Source organism: Uranotaenia lowii, chromosome 1 (genome assembly GCF_029784155.1).
Source record: "Uranotaenia lowii strain MFRU-FL chromosome 1, ASM2978415v1, whole genome shotgun sequence".
In the NCBI taxonomy this organism is placed as follows: domain Eukaryota; kingdom Metazoa; phylum Arthropoda; class Insecta; order Diptera; family Culicidae; genus Uranotaenia; species Uranotaenia lowii.
In genome coordinates this window covers 151,904,691-151,930,565 of record NC_073691.1, presented here as the reverse complement: position 1 = coordinate 151,930,565, position 25,875 = coordinate 151,904,691, and the positions used below count along the sequence as shown (strand labels likewise).

Below are 25,875 nucleotides of genomic sequence, written 5' to 3'. Positions count from 1 at the left end.
AAACTTTTAACTTTTAACTGTAAAAGAGATACGGTTCCGACAATTGCGGATGTTTACGATGACTTTTTGTAAATTTTCTATTTTTAACTACGTTGTGGAGTTAATGTGCATCTTTTTCAATCGCAAATTTCTCGTAAACTAGCTGGCTCTTGGCGAAAAACTCTACATTGAAACAATCCTTACATTCGAAACAACCAGTTAGGAAAAGAAACGACGGTTAAAATTGAGAAAAAAGGGTTCATTTGCAAAAATCTAAAATTTTGTCTCCAACCCCTACCTGGGGTAAGTGGGGACGGCTTTATACATACTTGATGTTTACACATTTTTTCAATTTTCTCTCCTTTATTCAATACAATTTAGCTTTATTTAGCATTCAGATCATGAAAAGTTGGATAAGTACTTGTTTTTTCTAAAATAAGTATATGTTTTAGATAATATCGAATTACACACAATAATCATTGGAAGATGCCTTATTAATAGTACCATGAACTTTTTTCAAAATTTCGGACGGTTCGAGCAATAAAGTAACGTATTCAACCAAAAAACACTAATTTGTTGAAAATTTCCTGAGAAATCAAAGGGAAAATCTACCGTCCCCACTTACTCCATAAAGCGGGGTAAGTGAAGACACCAGCAGTCCATAACAATTTACGTGATAACTTTTTTCGCTTTGCGTCTATCAAGCTCATCTCTTCAGCATTTGTGAACAACATGTTCTGCATCACATTGAACGTGATTTTATCAAAATTGACCCACTGCTGTTTTTTTAATGATTTTTTAAAGTTGAACAATACGAAAAACCGTCCCCACTTACCCCGGTGTACCTTAAATCAATTTCCAAGGAGTTTTCGGATCATTTGAATTTTCCATGGCGTTACTCTGTACAAAATTTTCTTTATTTTTCGATTCAGCACTATCACTGTGTACGTTCTGCTCTCTGCAATGTGAATACCTATGTAGTCAGTTGACGATTGCGTAGATACAGTTGTTCTATCAGAAGTACCCTAAGCTTAAGCTTAGAATAGTCGTATCCTCTATTTTCTATTGAGAACACAAAAAAGACACTATACATTTTATGTACGACGAAAGTTCGATCAAGGTTCATATAAAAGTCGTTGCAATACCATGTTTCATCTCTAAAAAATGTTGAAAGTTGTATATAGATATAAGAATCTGAATAAAATTTTGATTTTTGTTTCTCACTTAGGATTTTGTGTGCAGTCTGCACTTTGTATTTCGTTCAGCCCATATTTTATCGTTGTTTCGTACTTTATGGTTCACATTTTTTCCTCTTCTTCATTTCTCTAGGTACCTATTATTTTATAAACACTGCATTTTTTGCTCGGTGAGTTAGTTCATAATTTCTCTGAAATTATCACATCACTACTCCCGATATGTTAAATACGTTTATGATATATTTATACTTTTTGTTCCTTCATCTCTTTCTAAAATAAACAATACACTCTCAATAAATACTTTTTGTCTCATTTTACCGCTAATTATCATCAGAAAACCTCAACTCCTTTTCGACCCTCATGGAAGTTCTGTTGATTTCGTCGGGTTTTAGTGTAGTTAATTTATGACTTTTCATCTATCTTATACCCCTATCATGGGGGATTTTCCCTTCGAAATAGTCCTCTGCTAGTTTGTTTCATTGATGGCACCCGGGCAAAAGTGCAATCGTTTTAGTTTATATTATTGATTCCGATACTTATATTGGTATAGTTTGCTCTCAATCACTAGGCTTGACAATAAAGGAAGGGGCAAATTCTACATACAATAATGCGTTGCTTTCTGATAAACATGCAGCACCAGTCAAAAAGTAGATAGCGTCGGTTTATGATTATTGAGATGACCAACTATTCCCAACGTTTAAACAAAAACCAAGCTCGAATGATTAGGCTTCTGTGGATCCCTATTTAACTGGCTTCGAAGCTACTTAACGGTACGAATGCTATATGTTTAAACTGGAAATCACTTCTCAAGGCAATTCGGAGAACGGACAACGGAGGACCCTAGGGAGCCGCAACCTTCGAATCCTACTTTGGGCGGCGAACAACATGTTTTTCAACATTAGTTTTCATCTGTTCTGTTTTCAAAAGCTTCAAATTACGTTTATACACAGTAAATTTTTGCCTCGATTTCCAGCAAAAAAAATTGCTGGAAACGATCAGCAATCCAATTTTTTGCTGGAAACCAGCAATCGGTTTTCTGATTGCTGGATTTTTCAGCATTCGGTTGTGTTTTTGTCATTTTTGCACAACCCAGCAATCGGGTTTCAAATTGCTGGACATTCCAGCAATTGATCTAGTTTGCTGGAAAATCAGCAATCGAGTTGTCAAATTGGAGATTGTTTGTTTTCGTACGCTGAAATGGTGAAAATTTATGTCACAAACTTTGAATAGATTAATCAATTATTCTTATTTTCCTCTATATTGTAGTAACCATGGTTTTCAGACATCAAGTCAAGGTTGAGTTTTTATTGGATAGGTAGATATTTCATGAAAGATACTAATCCTAACTCTATTTCAGGTGGTCAACACTTTGGCACAAAGCTGCCGCCCCAGAGCAGAGCAGGTGCTGATATAATAAAAAATATATAGTTTTGGAAATAAATACCAACAGGAAATAATTCTTATTTATTGCTCATCATAGGCACAGCCAGTATTCAATATTCGAATTGAAATATAAATTTGATTCCAAATACAGCTGAATGTTTTGAAAAAAAATAGCTGGTTTCCAGCAATCTGGATTGCTGATTTCCAGCAATTTGAATTGCTGGAATCCAGCATTAATGTTTGCTGATTTTTCCAGCGATTCAAATTGCTGGAAATTTTGCTGGAAAGTCAGCGGGACAAAAACCAGCAAAATTTTGCTGGTTTTCAGCAAAATTTTGCTGGTTTTCAGCAAAAAAAAATTGCTGTGTAGATTAATTTCAACAATACAAGATAAAGTTCGGAATAATTGAAACTTTTTTTCAATTGGACCTTTGAGTTTAAAGTCATACTGTAGGACAAATGGTTCAAGTGTACATAAGAGACAATTTCAACTGCGTTATGGTTTATTGGGTTTCCTTAATTATTCAAGCGAACTGATACAAACCGTCTTTTTTTTACTTTTGCACAAATTTTGATCTAAATCTAGATTTAAACCGGACCTTCAGATAAGCGTTATAGTTGCACTACGGGAAGCTTAAGTTGGTCACCTCAATCATCAGATACACTGAAAGTATTCAAAACGGAACAATTGGAAGATAGTTTTCGGAATGCAGTTTGAGATCATTAATACTACAAGCGCGCGGATCTGTTTTCGTTCGTTGTTTTTTCTTTCGTCTTTCAAGCAGCAAATCATAAGCTTTAATGGATACCACTAAAAGGGAACACTTATGTTAGTCATTTGTTGTATTTTGTTTCTGTCTCACTTCGTTTTTCGAATACCATTCAATTAAAACTTATCACAAGTTAACAAATAACGACCTACATTGGTGCTTGGATTTATCGCACAAGCAGGACAGACAGACAAGGACAATCTCGCTAAAGCGCGTAACTGTTGACGTCATACTTAGTCTAAAGAATTCACTACTACAATACGGTAGTTTAAGTATGCACTTCTTTGAATACATGGATAGAAGCAGGAAAATCCTATATTAAGTAAAATACAGCCGTCTGTATTGTAGAAGTAGGAAAATGTAACTTCCCCATCGTTGCTGCCCTAAAAATATCTACATGTTAGGCTAGAGTCTTCAATTGGTCTGATCGTTACAAATCGTTGTTGTTGTAAAAATGTTGGCGGTCATCGAACCTGACGGAGGAACAGCTCACAGTTGCGTCGTGATGACCGATTTGCGGATGATGGTCGCTTCCTTGGATTTGGTCGATCCCGTCACCACGTCCGAGGACACCAGCCACGGTGAAATGTCCATCGTGTGGGGTTTGATGTTTTCCTTCAGTGTTTCCTGTGTGCGTTCGTTGTCAGGTGGTTTTTGGTATAAATTTTGAGTAAATTTTGACAAAGGAAAAATATTCAACTTTTATTAGAGGAAAACCAATTGGTCACGCGTTAATTTCCAATTCTACGATAGCAATTTACAACACAAAGCAGTTAACGCTTACGAGTTTTCTCATAACAACACACTACACGAATAAACACACAATAGATACATGTAGAAAGGTAGCCAAACGGTAGTGAAGAAGATGCGGAAGAGTTTTTCTAGGGCAAACGGCAGGCCATAGAACCATTTTTGTCTAGCAACATTCGTACGGTGGGATCATTCGGATCAAGCGGGTGGGGAAAATGCTGTTAAAATACTTACGGTAAGTTGGAGTATAGTTAAAATAAAGAGATATAACAAGATTTTCGGTGGTGCTTAATAGTGCAAACCATTCTGTAGAACTATTGGTTAGTACCTACCCTACTTAGTATATGTACAAATCCATTACCTCCTGGATTCAATTGCATGCAAACGATGAACCTGTTATGGTACAAATACGGAGCTTCAACGATTTTATTAAGAGCTTTTTTACCAGTTAGTGAAATTAGCCGTAATTTTATGATCCGAAAATTTTTATTGGGGTCTGCATTTTGGAAAACATTTCTCAGCATTCGAGTTGTTATTTGATTTTTATTCCTGAACCAAAATCCGATCCTGATTGCTTTGTTTTGTGGTGTTTAAATAGCTAGACCACATCAGCGCTAAAAGTTCGTCATACAGCCGAGAAATGATCCCACGACATCTATCATGAGAGTTCAGGAAGTTAACCCCTTGACCACTAGTGAGCGTCGGAAAACATTTCTCAGCATTCGAGTTATTATTTGATTTTTATTCCTGAACCAAAATCCGATCCTGATTCTGATACCGTATACTGAATCTTTCATCCTGATTCTAGATCTTTTTTCCCAGGAACTAGAATCAGGATGAAAGATTCATCCTGATCCTGAATCCTGATACCCAAATCTATCGTAGACCCTTTTTATACGTTCTATTTAATGAGGAATCCTCTGATCTGGGATCTTGATTCTCGATCCTGATCTTGGATTTTTTTATCCTGATTCTAAAAACCTGAATCTTGAATTCTGATCATGAAAATTTATCATAGATCCTGGATTCTGATCCAGATCTTAAACCCTGATGTCAGTTTCTGATCATGATTCCAAATTTCTGCAGATTTCTGCAGATCCAGATCCTGGCCCCTGATGTTAATATTAATCCTTGATCTTGAAGACTGATCCCGGATCCTGTGTCTGAATTTTTAGGTTTCAGATCCTGGATTCTGATCCTGAATCCGAATTATGATTCTAATTTCATGATTAATGGCATTTCGGTGAAGTATACATTCTAACAGGAAGAATTTCAAATGAAAGTAATGAAAATTATAGACGGATAGATTAGATTAGGAAGCATGAAAGGTGTTGAAAATGAGCCAAGAGCGTGATTTGAGAAAACTTCTTGCCGCACAAGACCATTTGTCCCACACCGTATTATTGTTTAGAAGAAGCAAAGTCGATAGGCTGACTTTGCATTGATCTATACAATGATACATGGATGGATCGAAGCACGTATTTTTCGTACCCCGTACATTGATCTATAAATACAAAGTCGGCCTATCGACTTTGCTTCTTCTAGACAATAATACGGTGTGGGACAAATGGTCTTGTGCGGCAAGAAGTTTTCTCAAATCACGCTCTTGGCTCATTTTCAACACCTTTCATGCTTCCTAATCTAATCTATCCGTCTATAATTTTCATTACTTTCATTTGAATTTCTTCCTGTTAGAATGTATACTTCACCGAAATGCCATTAATCATGAAATTAGAATCATAAAAACCAGCGGTGATAATTTGTTAACACGAATCCGAATTATGGCTTCTGATCATGAACCCGAATTTAATACATTCCCAGATCTTGATCCCGATTCTGGTCGTTACACATCCTGGATCCGTTTCTACACGGTGAAAAAAGACGCTTGTTGTGTCAATTATTTCAGCTAGTTATACCAATCATCAAAATGCAGTTAATTTTTTCGCATTCAACTATAAATATACTTGACAAACTGCTGATTCATCTTATTCAAAGAACTGTGAATATAATGGATCCAACTGTAATTGTATAATCGATTCATCTGTAAACATGATAGATTCAACTACAATTCTATGATTGATTTAAGGCATTCAACTATAGAAATAATAGATTCAACTATATGTACATTCTTGGTTGACCTCTCACATTTAACTATTAATATTATAGCTCAGAGGAAGAATGACCAAGATGGTTAAAATCCTCTATAAATAAACAAAATAGAATATTATAGATTCAACTGTAATGGTATAATCGATTCAACTGTAAATATTATAAATTCAACTACAATTGTATGATTGATTTTAAGCACTCAACTATGAATATAATAGATTCAACTATACATTTCTGGTTGACCTCTCACATTTAACTATAAATATGAAAGATTCCTTTTTTCTAGAAAAATAAGATTTTATTTCAATTGCAGGACGTATTGGGAGGACCGAAAGAAAATTCATATTAACCGGTCCAAAGTGCGCAAATTCCTAGGCTGGGTAACAGCAGCACCACAGACATAAAATAAATGCGTTTCTTCACTAACAAAATATAAAATTAAGAGAAAATAAAACGCTCCGATAAAATTATTCCTAAAAATCAACTTAAAATTTCTAGAGTAAACACTAGTTGATTATATTTACACTTAAATCAACTATACCAGTATATTTGAATATACTATATTTATTGTTGATTGCACAAGATCAACACCCAAAATAATTTTCACTTAAAAAATAAGTGACATCTGTAGTGAATTCTCGCCATACGTAATTTCATTTGAATTTTAAGTGATGGGTCAAGTGAATTCATTTAAGTGACCGGTCAAGTGAATTACACTATGACGTTCGAGTGAAATTTATCTGAATTTCTAAGTAAGTTTCTAATTAATTATCTCTCGCGTTTTTAAATAAAAGAACATTTATAGAAAACCACTTCGATTTCAAATACTTACATTACGCTTTCGCCATAAATTTATTGATTGGAAAACTCCATCATGATCCCAAGGTAGATCGGTTACTGCGGATAGTTCGACTTCTAAATCTTCCCTGCAGCAAACCAGAAAATCTGTCCAGTTCAATCCACAAGCTGAAACATAATAACACCTTTAAATAACTTTTTCTTACATCACGTTTAACACAAACTACCGCCAAAATCGCCTAGTAAAGAGTTGGGAAAATCCAAATCCAGCATAAGCTTTAAACGCTGCTCTTTAGAATTTGCCATTTTGAACTCTGAAAATAAACACAATTACAACCCGACATTCACTTGAAATTCAAGTGATGGGTTAGTGAATATTTTTTCTCACTTCAAATTCAAGTGACGACTGAAGTGAATGTGGATGAATTCACTTGAAATTTAAGTGACTGCCAAGTGAAATGTATATGTCGCACTTGAATGGAAGAAAATCACTGGATCCTTGCTTTTAAGTGAAAAATCATGTGTATTTTAAGAGTGAATTTGGGTTCAGTGAATCATATAATTACACTGAGGTTTTTTTTACACGGTTTTTTTTACGCGGCTTTTTTTACGCGGATTTTCGAATTAACGCGGTTTTTTTTTACGCGGATTTTCGAATTAACGCGGTTTTTCAGAGAAAATATTCTAAGACTTTTTCAAAGGAGAACACTTAGAATCTTTTTGTAGTTGGGAAAATCTTAGCTCTGAGACTAAGAACGTGATACATGAGATCTGTGACCAGAGACCTGAGACTTGAGACTTGAGACCTGAGACCTGAGACCTGAGACATGAGACCTGAGATTTGAGGCCTAAAATATGAGACACGAGACATGAGACCTGAGACATGGAATATGAGACCTGAGACATGAGACCTGAGACATGAGACCTAAGACCTGAGACATGGAACATGAGACATGAGACGATCTGAATTCCACACTGTCAAATAAGCCTCACTATATTCTTCTATTCTATTAATCTAATTGATTTTGTTTTTTATCTTAAAAATAAACTATCATTGTACGCAAATTTTTAAATAATCATGGTTCTTACGCATTTTTTTAGTAACGTGTTTTTTTGCGCGAATTTTTTAATTAAAATGGATTTTTTACGTGGATTTTCGAATTTCGGGTTTTTTTATCGTGAATTTTTGAATTAACGAGGTTTTTTTTACGCGGATTTTCGAATTAACGCAGTTTTTTTAACGCGGATTTTCGAATTAACGCGGTTTTTTTTACGCGGATTTTCGAATTAACGCGGTTTTTTTTACGCGGGACGAAATACCGCGTAAAAAAACCTCAGTGTATAGTCGAATCTATTATATTTATAGTTGAATGTATAAATTCAATCATATAACTATAGTTGAATCTATTATATGTATTATTGAACGAAAAATATCAACCAGATAATTTATCTATCATATATGTAGTTGAAATCTACAGAAGTATAGTTAGTCGAGAATTAATCAAAAATGTAATTGAATGAATGCGAAATATTGTTAGAAAAACTAAATTTTATTCTCCCAGTAATTTCGTCACTTCATATTCGAAGCGCGCGCATAGACGTATGCGATCAGAAAGGTGTCCGTGACAGCGGAAAACTTTTGAAGACTCTCGTGAAATCTCGGGAAACAAACATTCATTTGAGAAATTTTCGAAATCTTTGGACTGAGTTTTGGTTTTTTCGTGGACATTAGAGTGTCCCAAATAAACCGACATTTGAAAAAGTTATGCGCTGCAGGCGCTGTATGGAATTTTGTGACACTTTGTTCGGGAGGAACACGAAAATCCAGTTTTTCATAAATAACTTTGGTCCCCTTTGGCCGATTTCTTTTGAAGACGGTTTTTCTTAAAGCCTAAACTATGACAAATATTTTATCCGTAGACTGCGCCAAAAGTGGAAAACTGAGACGTCACGGACGCTTGTCGTACCTTAGAATACCGTGAGGAAACTCTTTGAGAACTTACGAAAGAATTAAATGTTCAACAGTGTTCGCAGTGATAAATAATAATTTTTTTCGTGGAATGTTTGATGAAATTTATATCGGATCCACGTAGATTAAGAACAAAAAAGAAAGAAAGGTATGAAGAAATTTGATCCAAAAACCTAATAATAAAATGAAAAATAGAGATGTACCGAATATTCGGTCGGCCGAATATTTGGCGGCGAATACCGCCGAAAAACCGTTAAGCCGAATATTCGGCCGAATAGGCCGAATACTTATTTTTTCAAATTTTTATACACTAACAGACTTGTCAAATATTTTAACTGATTTTGGATAATTTCTAAGATGTCCAAAAGTAACGTTGAAAAAGCTTCAAAACCATCAAAAACTTATTTCAGTAAAGATCTTAGGTGTATCCGTCTATATTTCACAGTAGATAGCTTTATACTTTGATTATCATTTATTCAAGATTTTTTCATATATCCAGGCTTGTCCATAAATCTAATAAAGAATTCAAGAAAAGTCAAATCTGACCGGGATGGCCAGATATTATTTGAAATTTTCCAGATTTTACCCGGGGTTTTTCAGATTTATTATGCAAATAAGCAAATAATATTTGCTACATCAAATAAATACTCAAATTTCTCTATGAAATTTTTGGATTTTGCATTCAAAACGATTTGTTTGAGTAAATTTAAATATAAACATCAATTTTTCTTTAACCCTTAGGCCTTAGATACGATTTTAACACTGCTGCTGTGATTCGATTAAAACATTATATTACAAGTAATTTTGCTTTCTTTTTCCTCTTGTATGTTTGAGAATAATGCATAGATTCTGTAGAGATATGCTCTTTTTTCATTTTTTTTTAAATCGTCTAGACCCGGCCGTGTGGATTTGTTAGGTAGAAAATATGGCTTTCTTTAAGTTGAAGATCATCGTTTTTTGGCAACTATTTTGAAGACATCCAGCTAAAATTAGATATTCATCTGATTCAATTTAAAATAAGCCATCTCAAATAGCTTACTGAAACCCAATCTCTTTGATGATATACGCCCTAAAAGCGATAATTTATCTAATGTCCTTTTAACTATTGGTTACATTTTGAAAATTAAAGAGACCTCTATTTAAAGAAGATCTGATGTTTATACATCTGGTTGAAAATAATCGATTCAAAAACATATGGAGAATTATGATAGAAAAAATAGAAGAAAAATGAAATTGTCGCTTTCTAATTTCTATTAAAAACTTAACAGATTATTCGACCGAATATTCGTTTGGCCGAATAGTTGAAAAGGTCAATATTCGGTATTCGGCCGTTCGCCGAATACCACTATTCGGTACATCTCTAATGAAAAATAACTACACCGGAAAATTGTACTAGCCAAATTCATATGTCCTCAATGTGGTCACTGTGCTCTCAAAATCTTTGAAGCTCTTTTTTGAGTACAGTAGTTACTGGTCTTAATTACATAGGTCCCAAAAATAGGGAGTGAGGGACTTACCTTGATTAGTTTCTTCTCGTCCGCCAAAGTTCCTCCTCCATTGCTTTGCGGACCGGACGAAAGTGCATCCGTCGAATCGATAGACGCTGCTGTCGTCACCGTGGACGATACCACTGAATCCAGTGCCTTCTTGACGCCTCGCAAGAAACTGGCCGTCCGTTTAATGTTGCGATCTTTCGAATTCGGTTCGTCACCATTCCTCACCACTTTGGTGCTGGGTGAGGTTGCCCTACTGGTGCCATTGCTGCTTGTTGTTACCGTTCGAGTGATTGCGACAGGTGATTTGCTACGCGCTCGCTGTGACGTTAGATCACAGTTGCTGCTGCTACTATCTTTGAAAGGATTACTGCTCTTGAACTCCGCATTGTTGTTAGGAATGGTAACGGAATCCGATAAAGGATGAAGTACGGTGGGATCAGAGGTTGCGGAACTGTTGCTTGAGGAACCGGAAATATTGTGGAACGGGTTGGTTGACATTTTGTTCGGCGTCGAAACCGAGATGGCAGTGGGTGAGGACGGTGTGGACATGTTGAGGAAAGGATTATTATTGGCCAGTTTTTCGTTAGTAGGTGAGACTGCCAGGGAAGTATCAAGCAGACAGCTAATATTGTTGTTGACAATGGATAATGGTGATGGGGGAACACTGATTTTCTCCACAATGCCTCCTTTCTGTTCGGAAAAGTGGGTTACGGTTACGTGATCCGTAGGGCTACTGGGACTGCCCATCAGCAACAAGCTTTGATCCGGAAGGCTGTTGTGAACGGCAGTTGTGCTGGTGGTAGAAACGAGCGAGGGAGGTGGAGTCACCGGCGGAACGAAACTTTTCAACGCTTGAATCGGTGACGTGGGAGTGACCACCGTTGGACTCGGGATCATAGTTGTGGTTGTGGTATGGCCACTTATCGTTGGAGTTATGGTGCCCGTCAGATTCAGGGTTAACTTATCGCCTCCCTGAGTCGTTCCCGTGGGGAGTGTTTTTATGTATAATACACAAATCATTGCAATACAACAATAGCAAATGCACACAAAACATATGTTGGATGAATTTACGGGAGTTTTAAAACATATGAAAATAAAACAAAAGAATACAAAAGCATGAATGAGTTTGTGGATGAAAGCAAAACTGGCGATTGGTCTGCGCAATGTGCGTAGCCTTTAAAATGAATAACACTACGAGCAAACGGTTATCTTCCAAGTAAAGTAAAGGTTTAAAATTTAAATGATTGGTCAACTGTTGTTGCAGGTAATAATCAAACACGCGTGCAAGAAACATAAACCCAAAAGTGCACGTGGTGAGCAAAGTAAAAAATACTTACCACCGAAACAAACGTGGCTGCACTAATCGGATCTGTCAGTTCACTCATCGGTTGACTTGGGACGTAGAGCTGGTGGTTGGTAAGCTTCGGATGTAGTTCTTCCTCTACACGTGCTGCAAAAACAATTATTTTTAACAAATCTTCCAGAAACTCTGCAGAGTTCAAACCAACCTTTAAGGATATTGCACTTGATCTGGCTAGGGGGCAACGAGTTGACGGCAGCGTTTGATAGCTTGATCTGGTTGTTTGGTTTCTCGCCACCAGGTCCGGGGCTACCCACAGCCGAGGCCAGCTTCTTCAACGTGTCGTTGTTCGTTTCCAGCTCCGAAGTCTTGTTAATAGTAATCTTAAAGCTACTAGCATCGTTCAGTTCTACTCCGTGCAGCGAGGGCGACGGATCCTTGGCAATCGTCTTCAGCAGCGTATCAATTTGGCTGTCCCGATCCGAGGAATTCGTCTTAATACTGAACCCGGAACTTATGGAGGCTTTACCAAAGGAACCGCCATGGTGGTAACCGGGCGGTCGGATCGGCGGAATATCATGGTCGATCAGTTTACCTATTGGTTCTTCAGTTCTGAAAGAAGAAAAATATATTTTTATTTTTGATTTTATGTCTTCAATGAATAGTGAAAATCTTCTCCATGATAGATATGATTGAATGTTGATTCTTGATTCTCGATTCTTGATTTTAGAAATCAAATCATCTTGATTCAAGAAATCATGATTCATGATATCCTGATTCCAACAACATTCTTGATTCTAGATTCTTGCTTCTTGACACTTTTCTCTTGCCTCTTGCCTCTTGCCTCTTGATTCTTGATTCCTAATTCTTTATTCTTGATTGTTAATTAAATAACACAATTCATAGCTTAGTTCCTACTTCTCTATTTTCAATCTCAAATCTAAATCTGTGCAAAATTTTCGCAAAAAATTGTCAAGTTGTTATCGTGATAGCTTCCAAGCAAGAGGGGTCTATCAAAAATGGTATTCGACATTTACTCTTTTTTCAAATAAGTGCCTGTAAATTATAAGGAATTTTCCCGTTTTCCGAAATATGCTTTTTTGAATCACCCAAAATAGCAAAATTTTCCTCCCTGGTCACGAAAACCAAATCGAACACTTTATTACCAATTTTGCGTCCAGGCTCCAAAACAGTTTGTCGCTTTTAACGGGACAACTGTGTTGGAAAGAAGGCGCTTCTGAAAGCATATTCGCCACTCATTAGACCTTTAACAATATTCGAAATATCAAAATGGGATTTTTCACCGCAAGGCCTTTTGTCCAGATATTCGCTCACCGTTTGTTGTAATGTACGCAGGATAGTCTATTACGAAGCATTTCAACGACTTGACTTCAACAAGGCTTTCAGTACAGATTTTTTCACCGCATGATTTGGGAAGAATGGCAGCTTTCCTATCTTGAAGCAAAGATCTCTAAGTACAGGGCTGGTAGCGGTTTGACAATGAAAAAGTAGGGACTTTAGTGACCAAAATTTGAAAAAAAGTGACAAAATAGTGACTTTGAGGACGGAAAAAGTGACCAAATTGTGACTATGTAGAACGAAAAAAGTAACTTTGAAGAAAAAAAATGTGACCAAATCAGCCCGTGCGAAGGACTCGTGCATGGGAAGGGAGGGGGGGGGGGGTTTCGAAATTCAAATTTAGATAAAAATAATAACAATACAACAAATAAAAATTGAAAAGGAAAGGTTTTCTTACACCGTTTGTCACTCATGTTCAACACACAAACTAAAAAAAAAGACTGATAAACAAAATTTTGGAAACATATTACAATGAATGTTTAAAATTTTCGATAAGTCAAGAAAATAAAAAATAAATTAGTTTCAAAAGAATTTCTTAGCAAATTTAAAATTAAAAAAATCGGAATTCTAAAATAAATGTCCAATCTTGAACAAAACTTACCATGAATAGATGTTAGGAAAATGATAATAATTGTTAATTTTTATTCATCTTAATTTGGAATTCTTTTCCTCATTTTCAACTGGAAATTTAGTGAGAAATTCCACTGTAATTTTTTAATTTGAACAAAAAATATTTAATCACGGTTTAAAATGTGAATTACCGTTTACTGAATAAGAAATGAATTTTGAACAGATTTTATTCAATGTTCGATGGTTTAATTTAATTTGATAAAAAGAAGAATATATTTAGGATTATTTTAAAAGAGCCAGTTATATAAGCCAGACATAAAACCTTTAATAAAGTAAAATCCTTCAGTTATCAAAATTTCATTTTTGAAGCTATAATAACCCCATGTTCAGCTACACTGACACAGAAATGTTAGAAAATGAGTAATTACGTGAATGATAAAAACTGATGAAAAATTAAAAATAATGAGTTCAAAACTTTTGTTATTAATATTGAAAGCACAAATCAAGTACAAATTTAGTTAACATTGCGTATTAAAATTTATTTTTAAAGTTGCTACTTAGAACGATTTTTCAAACTTTTTAGATTAATTTAAAAATCATGATCGATCCAAAAAATATGATTTCATATAAAAAATATTAATAATTTTTTTTAAATTTTCAATCGCAGGTTTTCAAGCTTTAAATTACAAGGTCTGAGTATTTTGTCTCTTTTGATTAAAATATTGGGTCCTGAAAGAACAGAAGGTTGAAATTATGTTTTATTATTAAAAATTTGGAGTTAAAGGCTTATGGTTGAAGAACACGCAAATTCAGAATTTGAAAACAAGGAAACAATTGTTAAAAACATGTCTTAAAAATTTAAAAAGTTTGATTAAAAAAAATTCGGCAAGTTGATTATAAAATTGAAAAAAAAACTGTACAGTAAAATTCGGTAAATTTATTTGAAGATTGAAAAAACAATATGGAAATAAAAAAGAATAGTTTTTAAAAACATTTCAGGAAGAGTTTTTTCAATAAACATGTTTCACTATAACCATTTTGGTGCTTATTTTTTTATATTATTGATTTGGTAAATAGTGTCCTAAACTAGAAATTTTGTCAAACTCGGCCGAACACATTTAGTTTTGGTGATAAAGAGTTTATTACTAGTAAAATCAAACATTGATAGATAACTGATTATGGAAAAATGTCATTACAAGTATTTTTGACATCACAGCAGAAAGTGTAAAAAAAAGCTGATTCTATTTAAAGCTCATCAATTGATTCAATGATTTTGATTTGAGTTTTTGTAAAAAAAGTGCGGATACTTCTCTAAAGATTTTTAATTATTTCCAAAAGTCATTTCAATAACAAAAACTGGTAGAAATATTGCATACATATTTAGATTCGGGGAACCCAAATTAGTTGAAATTACCGATTAAATTCATTGCATCTAAGAAAAATGTAAATTTTGTGACCTTGTGTAAATTTTTAAATCCCTTTTTTTAAGTATTTAGAAGAACAAAAAACACTAAATAAAATTGAGTATGAAATTGTTTTTTTAAAGAATATTTCATATCAACATAACATTTGTTATGACATAAAAGATTTAAAAAAATGGTTCGTTTCAATCTCAAACTTAGTTACACTTCTTAATAAAAACCCATTCTAAAGACGAGATAGGGTTTTTGTATATCAAGTTTTGAGTTTCAATACAAAAGGTTGATTGAACTAAAACTTAAAATCTACAATCAAAGTTAGTTTCAATTCACGAACGTCAAATCTGTCGTAGATCGAAATGTCTCAAGCCAAGGGTGATTTATGCCGAAATTCCGCCGGAGGCGAAAAAAATTTCTAACTGACTGATCAAGTAATTTACCGTTACTACCGTCAATATTAACACGCGCTATTCAAATTACTCTTTCATTGGTTTATTTTCGGTGAAAAAGTGACTTTTGGTGATAAAAGTGACCATTTTTCGGAAAATAGTGACTTTAGTGACCAAATGATGAAAAAAGTGACTTTTTAGTGACTGACCCAAAAAAAGTGACCAAGTCACTAAAAAGTGACTCGCTACCAGCCCTGTAAGTATCAAGATAGTCGGGCTGTTGTTCTCTCGTACAAATCGTTGGCGACGCCAACACATTGTTTATAGTGCTGCCGCTCTGCGAGATGGGATCCAAGCTTTGCAGCTTTCTTTTCAAGCGTTGCAGCTTTCTTCTCAAGCTTTGAGTAAAAGCACATCATCGCACTAAAACATTGAACATCCAACCAATACAACGTCAGTTCACTCACACCATGATTGTTTTTATATTGCTGGCGGTAGTGTAAATTGCACTGGTAAACGAGTGTGTATAAAAAATGTTCAAACTAGAGGTTGAATCCCAACCCGTTAACTCTTGTTTGGCGCTAGTGTGATGTCGCCAAAATTTCAGGGAAGCCGATTGGATCTGCTTGAACACACGAAGTCCAGTTTGATAGATGATTCAGATCATTCAGAAGAACTGGCCTTGTTGGTTGTCGCTCACAAAAGTACACCTGGAGATCTTGTTGAGGAACCGATATGGAAAGCCCAAAACTCTCCGTAGTGAACAAAATTCGTTATCGACACCCTCCTCGGATCGGTTTTTTTTGTGTTTTATTCATGTTGATTATCCATGTGGTAAATTCGTTTTACGAATCCAGCAATACCTTGACTCGAGGACTCCACTCAAATCTGACCTCTCCTAGTGTTGACTCTGGATTAACACACATACCAAGGCCTGACGTCTCCTCTAACGACTCGAGGTCCGACTTCTCCTTATGACACCGTGACACAGAATGGGGGGGATGCTTTTTCCATTAATTTCATTCAAAAGTCATGTCAAATTGCGTGTTTTTTAACATTTTACTTAAGAAAAATCAATTAACATTGCCAATTTTATCATATGTTTCCAATTCAAAGATAATTATCCAAAACTTATATTGACATTAAAAAAATGAATTTTGCCAAAAACTTCCAAAATTTTAAAAATATTTGAAACCTGTGAATATTTCTAAAATTCTGTGCTCTGTGACTCAGATTCTGTGATGAATATAGGCACAAAATTCTGTGAAATTCTAGATTTTTTCTGTGATTTCGGCAACCTTGAGAGGCACCCGTTGAAATGGTAAGGATCACCGATAGAAGAAGCGAGTTCGAACCTTCCATGATCGAAAGCGCCGCCTGGAGAAGGAGTAGCTTAAGCAGATAGAGCAACTGCATTGTTACCAGGAAACATGAAAGTTCTACCGGAAGCTTAACGACAGCCGCAAGGCTCCGTGCTGCCAGCAGTGATGTCAACTGTTTTTCAGAAATGTCTGGAAGATTTTGAAAAAATGTCTGGAAAAATGTGTAAAAGTCTGAATGGCAAACTTCATAGGTGATAACCTTTTTTTTTTGGTCGCCGGATCGCAATATTGCAGTCTAGGGGATAGCACTTATAACTTCATCATAATCATACATTCTATACACTATCAATTCCTAAGACTATTGTCGTGATATCGGCGGTACTACGTTTTATGCTTTACTTCCTGTTTTACTATCATCTTCGTGGCATTCTTCACCCTTCAATTACTAATTCGAATCATTTCCTGCCATTTTTGCAACGAAAATTTTGAATTTTTCTATTTTGTCTGAAAATTCATGTCGAAACTCAAAAGTCTGTAAATGTCTGGAAGAAATGACAAAAGTCTTTAAATCTGGAAACCTAAAAAATGTCTGGCAAAAGTCCAAAAAGTCTGGAAGATCCAGAAGAAATCTGGAAGGTTGACATCACTGGCTGCCAGCCGAAATCCTGACGGACGATCGTGAGGTAGTCAAAAAGTAGAAACAAAGCACCGATGAACACATTAATGCAAACGTTTGCAGGGCGAACGAGCTCCTTTGAACCACCCTTATACCAGAAAGTGCTCAGTAGCAGCTTCGCAATGCTGCTAGCATTAACGGTTGGCCTTGTGCGACAAAATATCATCGGTTTTCCTCGGGCACGAAGAAATTTTCCAAAGGGTTAAGCCCAAGTCAGCCCAAGGTTCGGCCTCTTTTTCAACCAACCACCAGCGAAGATGGATCACGGTAACACTATCAGTGGCCCATGTGGCCAGAATCAGATGCCCGAGCGGCCAACTCAGAGGCCGGAATGGCCATTGTCAGAAGTCCAAAAGGGACAAGTTTGGGTCTATTAAGTGCAAAGTTGTAAAATAGTTTTAAGTCCTCTTGTAATGTTTTGTGAATGAGTGTTTTTTAATTTATTCGGTAAAGGAATTTCTGATGCTATCAATACATGCCATCAGGAGCGATCCTGAACAGACGGCAAGGAAAGGTACACCTTCGGGGTAGCCAATGACGTCAAGGACACACTCCCAAACATTAATCAAGTCAAAGAAACCATTTGCCAGCCGAATAGCAACAAATCAACTGGAAAGGATACCATCGGAGCAGAACTTATCAAATTTGACCAATACAAGTTAGCCGATTTCGTAACATGATCAAATAGTTGATTGCCAACTGTATCGGGGTTAACATTCAATAGTACAGGAACACTTATTCGTAGGATTGTAGACTATGCCGGTAACCTCTTCACAAATTGTCACGGAGTGTTGCTCATGTTAGTACGCAAAATTTCATCAATGACGAACTTACCGGTACGAGATTCCAGCCTTTCCGAACGATCCCAGCTTGCCGAAGGTGACATCTTCGCTGGACGAGACGGATTTATTCGAGCATATTGACGGTAGGTTTCCGTTGACTACTTGGACTCCGATGTCGGAAGCGCTGCTCGCTGACGCTGAGATGTGATTGTGAATTACCGTATTCGCGGATGGAGTTGAGGTACCGGAAGTGGAGTGCTGAGCATCATCACCATTGACGACCGCGGCATTCTGTTGCTGCTGCTGATCCGGGCTGACTTGTTTTTGTCGTTCCCGAAGTACGTGCGATTGCCGTCGGGCGAACCGTTGCGAAGGTCTCCGCTCGAACTGGACCGTTCTCCGGGCCCGGCTTTGTACCGTCGTTTGGAACTCAGTCTTGCCGGAATACCGGAAGCGTGATCCCATGCGAAAAAAGTTCTGCCGCGCCGAGTTGCCTTTGACTGGGGCCCGCAACCGGAAGAAGGCGTGATGCTCGATCGCACATTTCCACAAGTGTTTGCAGGCCCGCTCGTTGTGTAATCGGAAGACGAATGTGTGCTCCTGTTCCCGGCCGTGATCGTCGTCCTCCACCACGACCAACGTTAGCTTTTTCTTCTTGAAATCGAGCTTCCCTATCTTGGGCCAGAAGAACAAACCGATTTTCTGTATCCCCTCGAAGACGAGGATCCCCGTTGGTGTTAAGCCTAGGTGATACTCGCAACCGTCTTTGCCCTAGAAATATGAACCTCTCTTAGCGAAATGATGCTTCTTTAAAAATGTTTATGCCAAAGCAACTTACCAAAACGGTATGCATATCGACACCGTACATATCCAGCCACTTGGCCTTGTTGAGGAAACTGCTTTCAGCCTGGGCCGGCGTCATGCCGTGGCACTTTCGGTACTCGTCGAAGATTGCAATCTCCATGTCTTCGGTTTGATTCGGTACGAATCGAAACTCGGAAACGGTCGCCGGCGTGTGGACGGTATCGTCAAAATCGCCCAGCTCAGCTAAGCAAATAGGAGAAGAAAAACGACATGAAAAATCGGCTATATAATTGAAACGATGACAAATGAAAGAGACCAGTTACTTACATTGCAACGCTAGGGCGGCCAGTTCTACGGCCTGCGCGTCCGGACATTCTAGCCGGCCCTCTAGGAGGTCTTGCTTCAACTGTAGAAAAAATTGGTACCGGGTCAGCTCTTCCCGCAGGGTGTTTGGCTCCGACGAATAAAACTTGACCTTCAATCGAAGTGTGTACGGTGGACCAACTGCGCAATTAGTTCGGTTAACGGAAGAGAGAGAAGGGGAGCAAACGAAAAAAAAAAACAAATGTGACCGATTTGCAAATGAAACGGAGAATTACTCATGATCGTTATGGGGCGCAGTAGTGCACTGCTGCCAAAAGGACAACCTACTTTTGACTTGCTTCTTGATCGGTTTGGTCGGATCCAGCCAGTGTTTGACGTTGTTGGCGTCGGTAAACTGTAGCCCGAAATAATCTTTCTCAATGAGATCTAGCGAGTAGAAGACTTGCTCATAAAGGTCTCCGGCGAGTGCTTTTTTCTGTGGATGAAACAAAATAGGTTGAAGTTTTCATTAGAACGTTTTTGTCAACTTATAAAACGTGTTTTTGTCAACTTATAAAACGTGATAGGAGTACCTATCAATAAATATAGATAAAAATGAGTTTCTATCTGTCTGTCTGTTTCCTATACACTGTAACGGCCCGTAGTAGGCAAAGTGGTAATATCCGTAGTATCTCCAATGCATAATTTGAACATGTATCATGTCAGTCTTATTGGGAGTGGATCTTTGTGTGCTGAAAGGTGAAATTTCGGTAAAATGGAAATTCCACCCATAAGGACAGCAGAATAACTTATCGTTATTCTGACAGTCACCATAAGCTACCAAAGGTGGCTTTTCTATGGGAGGATGGAAAATGGAGTTTTCTTGGAGACCAAAAAGAAAACCTGGAGGTCTCAGCATTTTGTTCTTGGAGTGATTCGGTCGGTTTTTTTGGAGCAAGCAGCAGATTAGATAAATTTTAGTAAGGCGGTTATAACACCTACTGCCTTCAAGTATTTTCCCCCGTAAATTCGCCGTAGTAGTACGAGCCGCGCAAGTTGTGAATCGAGCCAACGACGATCTCGGAAGTTAACGGCCTATACGTTTTGGCATCCAAACCCAGCCCGGGAAGTTCTCTGGCGGTAGCTTGTGTGCAGGTGCAAGGACGATTTTATCGGTAAGTTTGCCTTTTAGTTACCTTTGTGAACCTCTTTTTAAGCATTGTGTTTGGTCATTTTATGCTGCGGAGAGCTACGGATATTGTGCGGCGACTAAGTTCGTGAACCTACACAAACTTTCCTCATTTCGCCAACACCATTTTGGTTAGTTTTCTTTGGAAGCCCACCCCTGGGAAGAAAGTCCGGGTTTTAAGAGACTTCAGCACATCAACTTTTTTAGTTGTTGGCGCTTAAGTGCTGTTAAGTTGAGTTACGCAATTTTGCTAATAAAATTTTCACTTTCCTTTAGCACGAAGTGGGATTCAGTCCTGATTAGAATCAGTGGCTGTTGGTTTTTGAGAGTTTTGTCGTCTTGTTCAGCTACGACTTCCGAAGAAAATCGAGACGTTACATTTGGCGCCCAACGTGGGGCTAAGTTTGAATTTGTTTGAGAGGAAATTTTGCAGATTTAAAATTTTTATAGCACACTAGCATCGAGGATCCAAAATCATTGCATTCCAGTTTTAAGTGGAAACGTTCACATTTATCAACCTAACTATAATTAACCTAGGGTTCACTTATTCTGGCGGAGAGATTTTGCTGTCGAGAGTGAGTTCCATCCAGTAGACCTTGTTCTTTGGACAACATCTGAGGTTGTTTAGTTCATTTACGATCGCGGTCCGGTGTGTGCATTATTTTGGCGACGACGTTTTGTTCTCGTTTCGGAGAACTCGGTCGAAATTGTTGGAATTATTTATAGTTTTCGAATATTGGTGATTTTTTTTAGTTTATACATCCAGTGTTGTGGTCAGTGTTTGTAGAATTTACAATAAATTTACAAAAATACATATTGTTTGGTTTAAAGATATTGGTGCAAACTGAAAATCAGAATAGTGAAATAAAAAGAAAAAGAAAACGAAAATTTCTGGTGTATTGGGAGTGAGGATAATCTTTTTGCTTACAGTGGGAAACGTTTTATTCAATTATCGATCCTAATTTTTTTTAATCCTTAGAAGTGATCTATAGTTCGACTGGAAAAGTTGAAAAAGTGGAAAAAAAAGTTGATAAAATACTTGAATAGGATTGGAAAAAAAGGATTCTGCATACGTTGATTGTGGTAAGTTAACTTCATTTTGTTTTCTTCTTGTTATTCTTACAAAACAGTTCGTTGAGCTGTTTTTTTTTTTGCACATATACAGTGAACATAATGTCGATGATTGTTGATGATTTGTTTCCTGAGCAATTCGACTACGAATGCTCAATAAGGAAGATATCTAAGTCTTTTAATGACGGTTTACGTTCCAAGATTCTACAACAAACTATCGTTAAAGAAAATAGAGGGGATATAATTACTCCGAAAGCAGAAAATGGCATGAACTTTGAGAAAGAAATCTGCATCCTACAAAATTATGTCGAAGAATTGATACCTTCCTTAGATGAAGCTCTTGTTGCTAAAGATTTTCACAAAGTAAAACCTTTCGTTTCCCAGCTTTACCATCTGGAGCAGCGAGCATCTCGAATTGTGTCTCATGATGAGTTAATCGTTCGGGATAGGGAAATAATTTCTATCCAAATACGCTGCCTAGCAGAAGATTTGGAGCAAAGCTTCCCTGAGGAATTCGGGGCGAGTGCTCTCGATGATAGTGTTGCGGCTACAGTAGAGGACGCGAAATTGGATAAAACGGTAGTTGACTTAGAGAAGCGTGTGCAACAAATTATGAACAAACTTCACGAGGATGTTGATGTTGGGGGAGGTGATGAACTACCGCCCTATGAATCAGTCCTCAGAACTCCCGTGCGAAATACTGGGGCAATTAGGAAGGCTAGATTTTACGCCAATTCAACGACGTATGACAAACCATTTATCCAACAAACTCACGAACCTTCGGTTGATGACACTGAATTCAATGATAATGTCACCTACACTAGGGGGGTGGGGCAATCACGAGTTATTGAAGTAGTGAATCGAAAAGAAATTAATTCATTAACCCAAAAGCTAGAACAGCTTAGTAATTCTATCAACAATATAGAGAGTTTTCTGAATCGAGAAGGCAATCTCTCACGCAGCAATGATTTTTCGCTTAATAATAATTCTTCAACATCTCAGATAAGATCGAATGGAAAACCTGTGCATCAATGGAAGCTCACTTTTTCTGGTGATGGGGGGTTAAGCGCGAACGACTTTCTAGATTCCGTTTCGATCTTACAGAACGCAGAGAAAGTATCTGATCAGGACATGTTGGCTTCTGTTTTTCATCTCCTACAAGGCTCAGCCTTGAGATGGTACCGCGAAAAGTATTATGGTTTTCAGTCATGGCGCGACTTCCAAAAAAAGTTTCGGGAGCAATATTTACCACCGCATTACGATGAGCTATTGCTCCAAGAAATTGATACTCGGTTGCAAGGTGAGGATGAGTCTTTCGCATCATATAATTCGGCTATGTCTCTCTTGTTCCGGTGGATTTCGGTTCCTTTTAGCGAAACTCAGCAGTTGTTTTACTTGCGGAAAAATTTGAACCAATTTTATTTCGAAAAAGTTGTTACTCATGACCCTAGGTCAGTTAGAGAGTTGGTTGATCTTTGCCGTAAAATAGAGTCCGCCAAGTTTTTGATGGATAGGAGAAAGTTTGTTCGAAGAATGCCATTTTCGTGCTTGCTTGAACCTTCTCTTTCAGCTCCCAGCCGGGTGAGAGGGTTGAATGTCATAGACGAGCAAATCAATGATAACCTTGATGCAGGTAACATAGTTGACGCTTGTGAGCTGGAATATTTAAAACATGTTAAGCCAAAATCGAACAAAGTTGATAAAGCCACCTCTACCACTGCATGTGCTGAACCGCATTTGCCAACGAAAATACGAACTTGTTGGAATTGTGGATCGAATGAGCACTTCCTTCAGCAGTGTCCTTTCCCCCGGGAAAGTCTCATATGTTTCAAGTGTGGTCAAAAAGACACTACCGTCAGAAATTGTCCTAATAAGGACCAACATCGACCTGATCCGGGAAACGAGCAAGCGAAATTGCAGTAACTGAGGATGCCTGTAGTTTCGCTTGTGAGCCTACTCCTCACTACTACTGCTCAAAATCTCCTCTTCCTTCTACCAGCTACAAAAACTATGATCATTCTTTTAGTGGTTCCTCGAAGCTTTCAGAAAAATATGTTTTAAACTCAGACAGCGAAAAAAACAGATTCTAATTCGGAAGTATCTAGTGATGATTCATGTAGTTCAGTCCCGGAATTCGCAAGTGGGTTGCCAGATTCTAAGGTTTGCACTATTTCGGTGGGAATGGACGGAGATGAACGCCCTTATTTATCCGTCAAAGTTTTCGGCAAGTCGTTCTACGGGTTGCTTGATTCGGGGGCAAGCGTGACTGTTGCTGGGTCACAAGAAGACTGGCGATTGAAACAACTTGAACTTCAGGAATTTCCATCGAACCTCGTCGTTGCAACAGCGGACGGTACCAAACATCGTTCTTGTTCGTACTTAAATGTTCCATTCGAGGTGGATGGTGTCGTAAGAGTCCTCCCGGTCCACTTAGTTCCGTCTATAGCAAAGCCTCTTATATTGGGTATAAACTTTTGGAATGCCTTTGGTATCAAGCCATGTTTTTGCGATACGCTTTCAATTGAAGAACCTTTTCCCAACAAAAATAAACCAAAGGTGTTGTCAATTACACAACAAGAAATTTTGAAGCAGACCATCGATCTTTTTCCCTTTACGGTTGAAGGAAAATTGGGAAAAACGTCCGTTATTGAACATGAGATAGACACTGGAGAAGCCAAGCCTATTAAACAAAGATATTATCCTGTTTCGCACCATCGTTTAAAGTTGATGCATCAAGAGTTGGATAGGATGTTAGGCTTAGGAGTGGTTGAAGCATCTACTAGTGCCTGGAATAACCCTATTGTTTGTGTTCCAAAGAAAAATGGTAAAGTCCGCCTATGCCTTGATTCCCGGAAACTTAACGAAATTACTAGAAAAGACGCGTTCCCCTTGCCGTACATTGAAGATATTTTCAGTAAGATCGAAGGTACCAAATACCTTACTACTATCGATCTGAGCGATAGTTTCTGGCAGATACCACTCAAAGAATCAGATCGTTCTAAGACTGCTTTTACAATCCCTGGTAGAGGTTTATTTCAATTTAAGGTTATGGCCTTTGGATTGACCAATGCCCCTGCGTGTATGAGCCGCGCGGTTTCGAAAATCTTAGGTCATGACCTACAGCCAAAAGTTTGGACCTTTTTGGATGATATTTTGTTTGCAACAGAAACTTTTGATGAACACATAAGAATGCTTGTTGAGGTTGGAAATAGACTTAAAAATTCGGGTATAACAGTGAACAAAGAAAAATCCGCCTTTTGCGCTCCCTCTGTTAAATATCTCGGCTATGTTCTGGACGAAGAAGGTGTTCACACAGACCCAGATAAGGTTTCTACAGTTGTAAACTATCCGACCCCGCGTTCTACAACCGAAGTCAGGCGGTTTTTGGGTATGACAGGGTATTACCGTCGCTTTATTCCACAATATGCCACTATATGCACACCGCTGACTAACCTTATCAAAAAGGCTCATAAATTCACTTGGACCCCTGAAACGGAACACGCTTTTTCACTTTTGAAGTCTGCCTTGATAACGTCCGCAGTCTTGTCAATTCCGGATTACAAGAAGCCATTCCGCATAGAATGCGACGCTAGTGGGTTTGCTATAGGTGCGGTTCTTTGTCAGGGAATTGGTGATCAGGAACGAGCTGTAGCTTTCATGAGTAAAAAGCTGACCGGAGCTCAAAAAAATTACAGTGCTTCCGAAAAGGAGTGTTTAGCGGTCATCAAAGCGATAGAGCACTTTCGACACTATGTGGAGGGTTCCCATTTTACGGTTTGCACGGATCATAAAGCCTTAACATGCCTTAAAAATCTCAAAGATCCCTATGGTAGGCTGGCGCGTTGGGCCCTACGGTTGGCTGCTTACGATTTTGATATCCAGTACCGAAAAGGTTCTCTTAATGTTGTTCCAGATGCTTTGTCGCGAATACCAGACCAACCAATTAATGCCGAGGATGAACTGGGTGTGAGTGTTATCGATCTTGACAAAAACGATCAATGGTATGATGAACTGTTTAAAAAGGTTCAAGGTGCTCCGAATGACTATCCCCAATATCGAGTTATTGATGGTCATTTACAACGTTACGAGCCTCTCAAGACTCCGGACGTCAGTCTCGCTTGGAAAATAGTAGTGCCGGTAACTAATAGATCCTCCCTTCTACATCAGTTCCACGATACGACTACAGGGTGTCACCTCGGAATTCGTAAAACAGCTCAACGTTTGTGGCAACATTATTATTGG

At 37.7% G+C, this 25,875-nt stretch overlaps 1 protein-coding gene across 3 annotated transcripts in view; it reads right to left on the bottom strand.

Annotated features, from left to right (window-relative positions):
* Window positions 1-874: 874 nt before the first annotated feature.
* LOC129740529 (band 4.1-like protein 5) overlaps window positions 875-25,875 on the bottom strand; it is a 33,457-nt gene continuing 8,456 nt past the window's right edge. Inside the window, exons 2-10 of one of the 3 annotated variants that reach the window (XR_008736271.1) lie at window positions 19,722-19,869; window positions 19,398-19,574; window positions 19,105-19,313; window positions 18,319-19,037; window positions 11,959-12,362; window positions 11,788-11,900; window positions 10,472-11,422; window positions 7,213-7,299; window positions 3,814-7,153 (exon numbers count right to left, since the gene is read on the bottom strand). Coding sequence is in view for 2 of the 3 variants with exons in the window: in XM_055732231.1 (XP_055588206.1) it covers window positions 3,818-3,955; window positions 10,472-11,422; window positions 11,788-11,900; window positions 11,959-12,362; window positions 18,319-19,037; window positions 19,105-19,313; window positions 19,398-19,574; window positions 19,722-19,869 (2,859 nt within the window). In the remaining variant the exon portion in view is untranslated. Of the gene's footprint in view, window positions 7,154-7,212; window positions 7,300-10,471; window positions 11,423-11,787; window positions 11,901-11,958; window positions 12,363-18,318; window positions 19,038-19,104; window positions 19,314-19,397; window positions 19,575-19,721; window positions 19,870-25,875 lie in introns of all 3 variants that reach the window. The other 2 variants (XM_055732231.1, XM_055732232.1) reach the window with 2 other exon arrangements.